We start from the raw sequence: 13,658 nt of genomic DNA on the forward strand, positions 1-13,658 counted from the left end.
GTATTCACTTTAACACCTAACTGACAAGTTCTCCAATCATACATTTACATCAGTCAGTACACCGTTTCTCTTAGAGCAATCAGAGTTCATAAGCTCATGCAAACAGACCAATTAAAGAGAGCACAGTCATCTTATGGGAAAGCACATTTTTGCCCATGATTTCTTGCGTATCTAAGCTCACAGAAAACGTGATGGCTCACAGTCCGCTTTCATGCCGAAGCACACACTGTTCTTGAGCTGAAGGCCAAATGCTCATCAAAACAAACATGGCGGCCTACAAAAAAACAAATAGTTAGGTCTCACATAGCAAACTGTCCCTTTTCCACACACATAGCCATGCAGACGCAGCCTAAATACAGCAAGCCCTACAAAGGACAGACGGACTTGCATGGGAGAAAGTGCAGGAAGGCTCCTAGTCGGGTTCGCTCCACAGGAAGGAAATTCTGAGGTGCCACTCAGAAGAGATCCACCAGGATGGAACAAGAGCAATGGTGTCCTCCAAGGTTTCAAACTTACTGAAACCACGCTCATCAGTGAGGTGCTGTGGCTTGTGAAACGCTAACATGAACAAAGCAGCAGCCTAATTTTTCAGTACAGTATTTTGAATTAAAAAAAAGAGCTTACGAGTTTTTCATGAAATGGACACTAAGTAAAAATAGCCAACGGGTTTTATTCTTTATTACAATGACTGTCAGGAACTGTTGAGTTCATTCCAAACACAAATTAAAAAACACAAGTCTCAATGCAATGTATATTACAATACAGATGTAAAATACTGAATCAGCCATATTTAAGTGTCTTCCGTAACCGTAAATTTCCAGCAGTGAAATCTTATAATGATATCAAAGACTAATAGTGACAATAAGTATATTGATGAAGAGAATGGAGTGGTTTACTTCACAATATAAGTAAATGCATTACAAGAAACAAACATGGATAACTGTCTATGCTTAAGATTTACCACTCAATGGCTAGCTGGGAATTGCATGCTGGGGCAGGGCAAAAATATTGCATATAATAGACTATCCAGTCATGGTAAAGATAACTCATGAATTATCATTGTAATTCCTTACTACGGGTTAACGTGAATCGTTACGCTTTGTTTTCTGCATTAAAAATGCACACAAAGAATCACCTTCACTTAAGTGTGGGTACTGCATGGCATACTTGGTATAGGACCGGTATATTAGCAGTTTAGAATACAGCATGTTTTCATGATCACTGTACTGGTTTATGCTGGGAAAATATTCTGTTTATTATTAGGGAGTGTATTTGTTTGTGTAACTGTAGTTAATTTTCTTGTCTACAGCGCCCAAATAATTTACATTTCTAGTTTGAAAATATCCAGTGCACAAGACAGGCTCCCCGGAAATCCATTGAGATGATAGTCAGACTAAGGACAACATGAGGGACTATAATAAAGCTCAATAGTAAATATACTGTGATATTAGGGTGATCTATCGATTGAAAAAGATGACAACAATGAGAAGATCTTGCATGAATTTCAGTAGACACCTACTGATAGCACAACAGATCTAACATATGGAGTAATAAAATGACAACCGAAGAAATTCAACACAAGTTATAGAAGGGCTCTCTGGAAACTAATGACAATACAATATACCTTGTTGTAAGCTAAATTAAGGCACAATCAGGTTTCTTCTAAAATCCAGCATTTCACTAATGGGAATAGTGAGGGGAACATTATTAAAATGGTGGCACTTATATATGCAATAATGGTATAAGGCCTGGATACCCACTTCTGCACCAATCTGTAAATAGCACACAAAACCGTGCAAGCGCCTGACTGAAGTTACGCTGTGCTGCAGCATTTTTGTGCCTGATAATGCTGATTCAGTCATAAAATTACCCCTCTAGCCTTCCCCAAATGCAGTTTTTATAGGGAAGGTATTCACCACAAGAATATGATGTGATTTTGTAAAGATCTATTTAATATCACCGTTGGTACAGAGCTACCAGTTTCACATCATTCCTGATTTAGACTGGTGTATGTACATTGTGGTGACCACAAAGGGATGATTTTAAAAGGCACAAAAAGTAATCAACGTGATGTATTTCAAAACGACTTTAAATGGTATGTGCCTCGTGCTGTGTTTTTTCCTAAATATTTATGAATTTTAAGAATGCCTATGATGAGACATCACACTATTAGAGAAAGATGGAAGATGATATAGGTCCTTAGCTTTCAGGACAACACAAATACCTTCTTTAGATGTATTATATTTAAGGATGGGGCTCTTGACCTCAAAATAGTTGCCTTCAAGATCTTTGTAAGTTTTTGTTGGTCCAAGAACAGTACTTCAGTTAACATTATAAAGTATTATTTGTTCAGTCAAACACAGCTACAAGCAACCTTGAAAATACTGCCTTTTAAACTGAGGTAGTCACAGTGGGTGGAATGACAAAACAACAGTAAATACAGTGCTGTTAAATGGTAAATAAAACTCTTATAAAGTATTTAGCATCACGGGTCCTGCAGAATGCAAGCATTCTCAAAGCTTGCACGGAGGTCAGAATGCAGTGCACCTAATAGAGATACACTGATTTCAAACAACGTTGCAGTTAAGCTCCAAATGTAACTTCTCTCAAGCACACTACCATCACATTACTAACGACACAGTCAAGAAAGAGGTAAATAAAACACATAAGCTAAATTGTCTCTCCCAGTGGGTGCAGCTTGTATGGACAACTCTACCATGTGCTGTTTGTATGTATGTAATAAACAGAGAGTGAGGGTTTTAACAAGGGATTCTCCCAGTCCCCCTGGGATATGAACCAAAAACGAATAAAGGAGTAAACACCGCGGATATAGAAAATAAACGAGATGAGGAGGTAAATACGGAAGAAAAGGAAAGAGTTCCTTTTCTAAAAAGACCCCTCACTCACCAACCTAGTTGGTGACATGCTTCATCATTGGGGTCCCACTGAGTAGCCGAATGCTACCCGGGTGTGCTTCAACACCTGTTTACAGTGGAGCAGGATTATTCACAACAGTGGTGTAAGTGAGTGAAAAGGTGGGGTTAAAATTCGTCTTTATTTAACTCCCTAAAAGTTTAATATGTATGCGGTGTGGTTCTTGATTGACCCAGAGTAGGGTTCACCTTAGCGTGTGCATACCGCTCGGGCCATTGTAATAGGTCTTGATGAAAACTTGGTAATATCACGCACAGGTTGAAACATGTAGACCACCACGATCACTATTTTAGGCATAGACACCACAGGTCAATCTAACCTAACTTGGTGTCCCACTTTGTTTTTAACCATTGTCCTATGCCTCCATATTAAACTTTTAGGGAGTTAAATGAGGACGATTTTTAACCCCACCTTTTCACTCACACCACTGTTGTGAATAATCCTGCTCCACTGTAAACAGGTGTTGACGCACACCCGGGTAGCATTCGGCTACTCGGGTAGGACCCCAATGATGAAGCATGTCACCAACTAGGTGGGTGAGTGAGGGGTCTTTTTAGAAAAGGAACTCTTTCGTTTGCTTCCGTGTTTACCTCCTCATCTCGTTGATATTCTATATCTGCGGGGTTTGCACATATATATATATATATATATATATATATATATATATAATATATATACACACGCGCACACACGCACAATAAAACACACGCACAATAAAACAATGTGGACAAGCTTCTGAACTTGTCAATATAAACTTTAAAAAAAAGTCTACATAGATTGAAATATGTAGCTGCAAAGGTAATACATTTCTTTTTGGGTTATAGTAAAATATTTACTAAAGGATTTAAATAGAACTGTGCATTTAAAAGACATTTTTGTAATGAGTTTATCAAGATCAAAGAGTATGATTTAGTAGGGTGTTGGGTACAACTGTTATTACAGCGAGAGAGCCAAAACATTTTGGACCTAAACTAGTAGCATGGAATGGGAGTTTGTACCTTTAGGTAAATGAAAATGTATTGTATAGTAAAGATTACTGGGAAGACATTTATTATAGGGTCACTGATGAGATTAGAGATGACTCCATATCATTAGAGAAACATATACCAGCCAGTCCTTCCTTCTACAAATTAAATCTTTACTTAATAAGTTCAAGTTGGGGAACCATGACCATGAATTACAGAAGTTTATTAAACAGATCACCAGCTGGATACTCTCAGCTCAATCGTCTACCTCAAAACAGCCATGCATGCTTAAATGAAGGCTTCATGACAGCTGCCTTTGCTTTAAAAAACCAACCAGCCTTGGTGAATTCCACCTCTAAAACTTCATTGTAGACGTATGCTTTTGGGAGTGTTACCCATTGGGAACTGGCTTGTTGTTTTCAGGATCTGAAATTAATTAGTTTTTGTCATCACTAAAAGTGTAAACACTTAGTTCTGATCTAAATAAACTCGACCTTGTCTAAAATAGGTAACAACATCAACCTGTTTCTCTCCAGGGACTGCATTTTCCATGGCACTATTTTCATGGTGTCTACTTGCTTCCAATCCAATAAGAAAAGTCACATATTGAAGACATTTGCAATGTTGAGCCTAAAGAAACCATTTGTAAATGTCGTGTTTAGGGTCAATAGAAAGATCATGCCATTATCAGTTTGTTTGAACATTTCAGATAACATGAAACAGAGCTGCCAAGTAGCCACAGGTTCGTCATACAAAACAGATAGCACCCAAAACCTAGATACAAGAAAAACACGATCTCTATAGATAAACTAATTGATGAGGGCAGGTATAATCTCTGAAAATACACATGGACATTTTAAACTTTTCAATTTCACATGTGTTGCTATTCTCCCCACCCAAAAACCTCTGTTAAATATATATATCTGACAGGTAAAAAAACTAAATATACACTTTATAAATAAGCTGTTCAACAGACAACGACTAAAAAAAACCTTCTCAATCAAGGATTGAGAACATTTCCTAATACAATGGCTTAGCCATTAGCAGTTGCTTTGACAGAAGATAACACTTCTGGGAATCCCCAGATGGATGAAGGTCCTGCTAATAAAACTGGACAAATAAGAACCTGTAGCTGTTCTTTAAAATAAAGATCTAGTCCTTTTTAGATTCTTTTTGCACTGTGCCAACTGTTGAACCAAAGTTGTTCCACACTTCTGTGTACATGAGTGTCCCAACAAACACAAACATTGTTCCAATCCAATGCCACATTGTGAACGGGTTCTGGAAGTAAAGGATAGAGAAGATGAGGCTGACAAACTTGCGCAGTGTCACCACAAGGGTTACCGTTAGGGAGGTGCACTCTGTCGTCAGGATGAACACACCCCGAATACATACATATCTTGAAAGCTGGTTAAGGAAAATGAAAGTACCAGAGCATTGTGTAGCACAACTTGACAAAAATAGTGTGGTAGTGGTGGGGTCCTAGCAGTGTGAATTTTTTATTGGTGACCCCCAGGTACTGTTCACCATTTGTCTAATTCAGTTGCACTTTTGCATGTGTGTGCATACTCACACAGCTATATTTCAGGCGTGGGTACCTTTATTGCACAAAAAGCAGTGGTTAAAAAAATATATATATTTCTCAGTGATATTTTTGTTATGGGGATATAACACAATTCCAATTAACTACTTATTTCATACAATGGGACGCCCAGATTTGTTTTCCTCCACTTTATTTTTAAATGCATGACAGTGCATTCAGATAATGACAGCAAAAACACACTCAGCAACGTTTTGCCATTGTTCTTTGTTTAAAGAGATTCATCTCCATGAATGGTAAACAAAAAGATAAACATTCTGTTTGCAATCAGGTCTCATTGTCAGCTGTACCTTGCAGACAAATCTTCAAAATGTCTTACTTCGACAGCAAGATTCCACACTGAAACACGTTTTAATTAGTTTTACTTCTTGGAACCAAACAGCATATTCAATATTTCACTCACTGTTTTCAATAAACTGTGTCAAGGGGACCATGTTCATGTTAACTTAAGTAAACATGTAATATTAATATAAACATAAGGAGTAACGTGTAATAAGGTCGAATACTGACACCTCGGTTTATGTCACCAAAAGCACCTGATGCCAGTACAAGAATATATTACATGGTTACACATTAGACAGCCTCTGCAGTTGAGGTACACAGCGTATGCCTGTATAGAACTTCAAAATGTACTCCAAACTTTTTGGAGCCAAAATGAATAGCACTGTTATAACAGGTGTGAGAAAATTATTATTTTTCCTTTTGAGAAATTGCAACAAATCCAAAGCAAAGAGGTATCTGCTGTTGCATGTAAAAACAAACTGAAGAAGAAAAATATATGCACAATATATGCGCCTCTGGCCTGGTCGCCCCCCTGCTCCGCGCCTGCCACTGCAGCCCTGCTTACCTGCTGAGAGTTCTTCGCCGACGCCGCCAGCAGCGCCCCAGCCGCCGCTGGGCCGCCCGCTCTGCCGGCCCCGTTCCCGCGCCTCCTGCCTGCGGCCCCCCCCCCCGCCACACGATTGGTTAACCCCTTCCCGCCTCCCAGCGGACCCGCCCTCACTGCTCCCCTCTTAAGGGGACCTCGCCTGACTCTAGGGAGCGACCACTGCGCCTCTGGCCTGGTCGCCCCCCCTGCTCCGCGCCTGCCACTGCAGCCCTGCTTACCTGCTGAGAGTTCTTCGCCGACGCCGCCAGCAGCGCCCCAGCCGCCGCTGGGCCGCCCGCTCTGCCGGCCCCGTTCCCGCGCCTCCTGCCTGCGGCCCCGCCCCCCCGCCACACATTTGGTTAACCCCTTCCCGCCTCCCAGCGGACCCGCCCTCACTGCTCCCCTCTTATGACGCCCCCAGAGCGACCGCGCAGCGGACGCGCGCAGCGGGAGCACCGAATGAGCGCCGAAGGTGCGCCAAAGGTAAGCCCGTCTGCGCCCGTCCGCGCCTGGACCGCGCCCATTGCCAGGACCCCTGGCCCCCGCAGACCCCAGCCCACCCGCCAGACATACGACGCCGCCACCCTCAACGCCGGCCGAACCCCTGGATGCTACCGAGCCACCCCGAGACGCACCCACGGACCCTTCATCTGCCAGGCCTGCAAGTTCTCCTGCACCCGGACCTGCACTGCACCAGCACCCACCAAGCCGAACTCCAGCAGCAGCCACCTGAAGTGCATCCTGCTCAACACCCGCTCCGTCCACAGACACGCCGTCGAGCTCTGGAACCTGCTCGACACCACAGCCCCAGACGTCGCCTTCCTCACGGAAACCTGGATGAACGCCTCCTCAGCACCCGACATCGCCATCGTCATCCCGGACGGCTACAAGATCATCCGGAGAGACCGCGTCAACCAGACAGGAGGAGGCATCGCCATCATCCACAGGACCACCATCCGCATCACGACCAACACCGACGACACCATCGCACCCGCCGAACACCTGCACTTCCAGGTCCACGTCAACCCCAAGACCACCCTCAGAGGCACCCTCATCTACAGACCCCCGGGACCACGCACACAATTCAGCGAGGACATCGCCGACTTCATCAGCCCGCTCGCCCTCCCCTCAGCCGACTACATCCTCCTCGGGGACCTCAACTTCCACCTGGAGAACAACGACGACCGCAACACCACCACCGTGCTGGAAAACCTCGCAAACCTGGGACTCAAGCAACTGGTGACCACCCCCACCCACCTCGCCGGACACACACTCGACGCCGTCTTCTCATCAAGCAAAGACATCGCCTTCAGCCACGCCACAGGACTCCACTGGACGGACCACAGCTGCGTCCACTTCACCTTCAGAAGAACGACGACCCACCACCACCAGCAACAGGTTGCCCGAAGAAGCTGGAACAAGATCACAGTCGACCAGCTCGCCGCCTCCCTGAGGCAGCACCCTCCCGCCAGCTCAGCGAACCCCAGCCAGGCCGCCGACAACCTCACGAAGTGGATCAGCAACTGCGCGGACGAACTCGCCCCTTTGAGGACCCCGCCCAGCAGACCCGGCAGCAAGAAAGCCCCATGGTTCACCGACGAACTCAAGAGCTCCAAGAAGAACTGCCGAGCCCTCGAGAAAGTCTGGAGAAGGGAACCAACACCGGACAACATGACCACCCTCAAGCTTGCCACCCGGAAGCACCACCAACTGATCCGCGCCACCAAGAAAACTGCATTCAAGGACAGACTGGACAACAACGCACACAACTGCAAGGAACTCTTCAACATCGTGAAAGAGCTCTCCAACCCCAACGCAGGAAACAACGACATCACCCCATCGCAAGACCTCTGCAACTCCCTCGCCTCCTACTTCCACAACAAGATCGCGGACATACACAACAGCTTCAGCAGTCAACCATCGCACACAACGACCGCAGCAACGCCACCCACCACCACCCTCCTGCGCCTGGACTCTGATCAGCACCGATGACACCGTCCGCATGATGAACTCCATCCACTCCGGATCGCCGACCGACCCCTGCCCTCTTCAACAAGGACGACACTGTCATCGCACCCCACCTGCGGGACATCATCAACACCTCCTTCGACACCGCCACCTTCCCGGAGAGCTGGAAGCCTGCCGAACTCAGCGCTCTACTAAAGAAACCAACAGCGGACCCCACCGAACTCAAGAACTACCGCCCCATCTCGCTCCTCCCGTTTCCAGCCAAAGTCATCGAGAAGACCGTCAACAAACAGCTGGCCGCCTTCCTCGAGACGAATGGATCCCTCGACCCGTCACAGTCTGGCTTCCGAGCCAACCACAGCACCGAGACCGCCCTCATCGCTGCCACCGATGACATCCGAGCCCTGATGGACAACGGAGAAACAGCAGCCCTCATCCTCCTAGACCTCTCCGCCGCATTCGACACTGTCTGCCACCGCACCCTAGTGCAACGCCTCAGCAACGTCGGAATTCAAGAGAAGGCACTGGAATGGATCGTCTCCTTCCTCGACGGAAGAACACAGAGAGTCCGTCTACCGCCGTACAAGTCAGAGGCCACCGAAGTCATCTGCGGCGTCCCTCAAGGATCATCGCTGAGCCCCACCCTCTTCAACGTCTACATGAGCCCCCTCGCGCCCATCGCACGCCAACACAACCTGAACATCATCTCCTACGCCGATGACACCCAGCTGATCCTCTCACTGACCAACGACCCCGCCGCTTCCAGAGCCAACCTTCACGAAGGGATGAAAGCCGTAGCCGAATGGATGACGACCAGCCGCTTGAAACTCAACTCAGACAAGACGGAAGTCCTCATCCTGGGCTCCTCGCCCTCCGCCTGGGACGACTCCTGGTGGCCCCCCGCCCTGGGCTCCGCACCCACACCGACAGACCACGCACGCAACCTGGGCTTCATCCTGGACTCCTCCCTCTCCATGACCAGACAAGTCAACGCCGTCTCCTCGTCATGCTTCAACATCCTGCGCATGCTACGAAAGATCTTCCGGTGGATCCCCACCGAAACCAGGAAGACGGTCACCCAGGCCCTCGTCACCAGCCGACTGGACTACGGGAACGCCCTCTACGCCGGAACCACCGCCAAGCTCCAGAAGAGACTCCAGCGGATCCAGAACGCCTCAGCCAGACTCATCCTCGACATCCCCCGACGCAGCCACATCTCCGGACATCTGAGAGACCTGCACTGGCTCCCCGTCAACAAGAGAATCACCTTCCGTCTCCTCACCCACGCACACAAAGCCCTACACGACCAAGGCCCGAGCTACCTCAACAACCGCATCAACTTCTACGCTCCCAAACGCCACCTCCGATCAGCCAGTCACGCCCTCGCCGCCGTCCCCCGCATCCGAAGATCGACAACAGGAGGAAGGTCCTTCTCCCACCTGGCCGCCAAGACCTGGAACTCCCTCCCGACCGACCTGCGCCTGACCCAAGACCACCTTTCCTTCAGGAAGAAGCTCAAGACCTGGCTTTTCGAGCAGTAGCAGCACCCCCCCCCCCCCAAGCGCCTTGGGACCCTCCGGGTAAGTAGTGCGCTATATAAATGTCCATGATTGAACGCATATTTTTCATTATTTATTACTTTGGTGTCAATGGCCCATTCATTTCCACTAAAGATGTGTAGGTCTATGAGTCCATTTTTATTTATTTTACAGTACCTTTAAAGTCTGAGGTGTAAAAACATTAATTTATAGGACGATATCAATTGTATTCGCCGGCCCTTCCGTTGCCTAACGCCTCTTGGCTCCCGATCACTGGAGAATCAGTTGTAAAGCAAACCTTGGCTAAATTCCACCTTTGCACTATTTGCGATCTTTTTACAGAAGGCAATGCTTTTTCAGTATCTGAAGATCAACCGTTTTCGGACCGTTCGTTCATGGACTCCTTTGTATTGACTAGATTACGATCCTTGTTGAGGGCCTCGTTCCCTAAATTTCCGCTTGCCCCCGAGGAGGCTTCCCCTCTCACTGTTATCATCCAGCACCCATCGGGAGCTCACTTAGTCTCCAAATTATATCAAATGTGTAGTGCTGCACTCCCCGCCCTTGATGCTAAAGTGCGAGATGCATGGGAGGGGGACTTAGGTAATCCCATATCCGATGAACAGTGGGAACAGTGCTGCAGAGCCACGAGGGAAGTTTCAATAAACAGTAGACACAAATTAATCCATTTTAAATTTCTATGTAGGCTGTATCACACCCTGGCACGCTCACACAAAATTGATCCTAATTGTCCCCATCATTGCCCCAAGTGCAAGGCCTCCTTTGCCGATTTCGCTCACCTCGCCTGGACTTGCCCTCATGTGCATGAATATTGGTCCCACATACATCGCACTCTTAGTGATAGGCTGAGCTTAGACCTGATCCCCACCCCTGAAATTGCGCTGTTGGGCTATGTTGCCAATTTTCCACGTAATGTGCGTAGACTCGCAGCCCAAGGATTCTTACTGGCAAAACGGGAGGTGGCGCTACTATGGTGTGACAGACGGCCGCCAAGATTGGCGTCCTGGCTCAGGAGTATGGCATTTTGTATTACTAATTGCGAAGAGTACTCGACTCTAACCCCCTGTCAGTCCCGTCCCATTGACATTTGCGGCCCATATCGCTCGTACAAAGCCAAGATTACGGCTGAACGCCAGTCCCAGCTGGAAAATCACATAGTACCGGAGGGAGTGGGTTGAGGAATTGTGTATTATTGCATTCTGAAAGTTGTATGTATTTGATCAAGGGGGTCATTTTTTATCGTCCTATTATTTGCGTGTTAGGTATAGATGGAATAGTATTTACTGTGTTTATGTAAATTGTGGTTGTATAGATCCTGAGGTCTCCCCCCTCCCTTTTTACTATTCTATTCTCTTCTAATTTTTTATATTCGGAATTTTGTGTAATAATTGTTCCTCAATGGTAAAAATTGTTGTTTTGTTGTCGCCCGAACACCCTGAGATGGTTTGATTTGTATTATATGCTTATGTCTTTCTCTCCCAATAATATGTTTATACGACAATATGTAACGTAAAGAGGCATCAATGGTTTCCTTTTTTTTTTGTTATTTTGGGAAATGATAAAGATTTTAAAAAATTAAAAAATTTATAGGACGATATATTGCTGCACACTGGGTTTAACAGAAAAACATTGACAGATGAGTTGTAGATGTGCTGCTGAAAGCTCAAGGTTTCCCTTTTATTGTTTTTTTTTTAGGTCTCACTGGCGTGGGCTGTGGCCATGCGCAGTCTCGCTGGCGAGATTTTATGTTTTTAGGTAGCTTTCAGTGGCTGGCTTTAAGCCCCGCCCCTCTTTTCCATTGGCTGGCGTCACAATTTATGTTAAACGGTGGCCAGCCATTGGAAAGAGCTTTCCGTGATGTTGACTTTTCTTTTTTTGAGCCGTCCCACTTGGACGGGCTCACCTGACTTCCTCCCGTCGCAAAAGGATTCTTGTCTTAATGGGGCCATGCGTTTCAAACACATGGCCCCATAAAGACAAGAGATCCTCTTTTACTTTCCGCGCTGGTTATGTTACCGTTCCACAGGATCTTGTTATACCGAGCGGAGAGAAAGGAAACAAAGATCTGCCTTGGGAGAGAATTTGGCAGCGGACTGCAACAAATAGGTGGTCCTGGGGGAGATTTCACAAGCTGCCTGCTCACAGTAAAACAGGTCTGCTATTGACACGAATTATGTGATCATAACATGGAAATTAAGCCTCCCCAGCAGGCGCTGGTATTACCTCTGTAACGTGCTAAATATAAATGGGCTCATCCCTGCTGCAAACAAATGCACATCTCACACAAGGGCGTATTTTGCATAGTTCCGCACTGTGCGTTTTATATAATGTGCAGGCAGACCGTGATTAGTCACCTGAGCATCCACTTACATTGCTACCTGCGGCAATTAGTTGAAGGCAGTGAATGCTTGGCAGCAGAATACATTCTATCCTTCAAGAAGGATCTTACTCCCGACTTAATCACCCTCTGAGCCCTGGGACAGCACAGTGAGTGCCCTGAGCAGTGACCGGCCTACCCTGTTTATAAGGTTCAGATAAGGGCAGGCTGCGCTAAGATTTCAATCTTTTGAAGGTCGATAAAGCACCACAGACAGTGGAGACAATTATTAAAGATATGGGTGCATGGCCTGTGTTATATGAAAGTTTGATGTTGTTCCTATTTCGGCATCTAGTAGTGATCAACATGGAGAGAGGTAACTCTTTTCTCTCCTCCACTAATTTTGACACATTAAACTCCCGTTCTCCCCGAAGGCCTCCAACAAATGCATGAGGATTGGGAAGGCTCTTGGTATATATGGGGAGCTGGGGTTTGAACTACCTAATGTTTGCCCATGAGCGAAGTATCTCCGGAAGTGGGTGTCGTCTTGTGATAACAAAGGGGTAACTCGACTACCCAGAAATATTAACCTACGGGACTGGTGGATCTATAGCTTACACATAGCTCTCACAATAAGTCCACTAGTTTTTATGCATATAAAGGACAGAAAACCTAAAACAGGGCATGTCATGTTTTTTTGTTTGTAGTGTTTTTTCATACAAACATGATGACTTGAAACTACTTTCGGAGAGCTCGGAGATGGCACGACATAGAACGTTAAAAACATGAAATATTAACCATGTAAGATATACTTTTGCGGGTGACCCCTCCAAAAGGGCTATCCAACAGGGCCGTCCCCAGGTAGGTTCAGAGAGCCACCCCCCCCGTAGCACGGCAGAGGATAGCTGCTGTGGGTGCAAGAAAGTAGAGCAATGGTTTGCATAGCAAGATGCATACAGCACACTGGGGGGTGTCTCTTCAGATACAGTAAAACTCTTAAGTGCCAGAGCGGCTTCCAAATCCACAGCCCGCTTTTATTCAAAACAGCTGAGCATTCGAACAACAGAAAGCCATTGTAAGGTCGTGTTCTCTATTCACTTATGGATGTAACAGAAAGTTTGAAATTGCTTTCAGTCCCTACTCATGCTGCACACATGTAGGGCCCAGGTGCGCCACCTCAGAAGAGCCATCCACTCCTCGCAAACAAATGTGGTTGGGCGCTGCAGCCCCTCCCCTTGCTACAGGGACGACATGAGCTGGCCCCCACCGCCTTGAAAGGTTGTTTCATCACAGATGGAGGTCAGATCATAGAAGCAAACTGCCCCTCGTAGGGGCTCTCTATGCACTTCTCTGCCCCGGACCCCAAGGAAAACACCGTGATACAGGAAGAGATTGTCTCCTCCTTTATTTGCACTCCTTGTCGCGTGCTAGCAGGCACGTCCTGGTT

At 46.4% G+C, this 13,658-nt stretch overlaps 1 protein-coding gene across 3 annotated transcripts in view; it reads right to left on the reverse strand.

The window, feature by feature from the left end:
- Nucleotides 1-650: 650 nt before the first annotated feature.
- The window catches only part of SLC35B4 (solute carrier family 35 member B4), a 188,665-nt gene continuing 175,657 nt past the window's right edge, over nucleotides 651-13,658 (reverse strand). For 2 of the 3 annotated variants that reach the window (XM_078677493.1, XM_078677489.1), the window contains exon 10: nucleotides 651-5,298. In XM_078677493.1, coding sequence (XP_078533619.1) covers nucleotides 5,052-5,298 — 247 coding nt within the window. In that variant the 3' untranslated portion in view covers nucleotides 651-5,051. The remainder of the gene's footprint in view (nucleotides 5,299-13,658) is intronic. The other variant, XR_013607529.1, reaches the window with a different exon arrangement.

This window comes from Lissotriton helveticus, chromosome 1_1 (assembly GCF_964261635.1).
Source record: "Lissotriton helveticus chromosome 1_1, aLisHel1.1, whole genome shotgun sequence".
Lineage (NCBI taxonomy): Eukaryota > Metazoa > Chordata > Amphibia > Caudata > Salamandridae > Lissotriton > Lissotriton helveticus.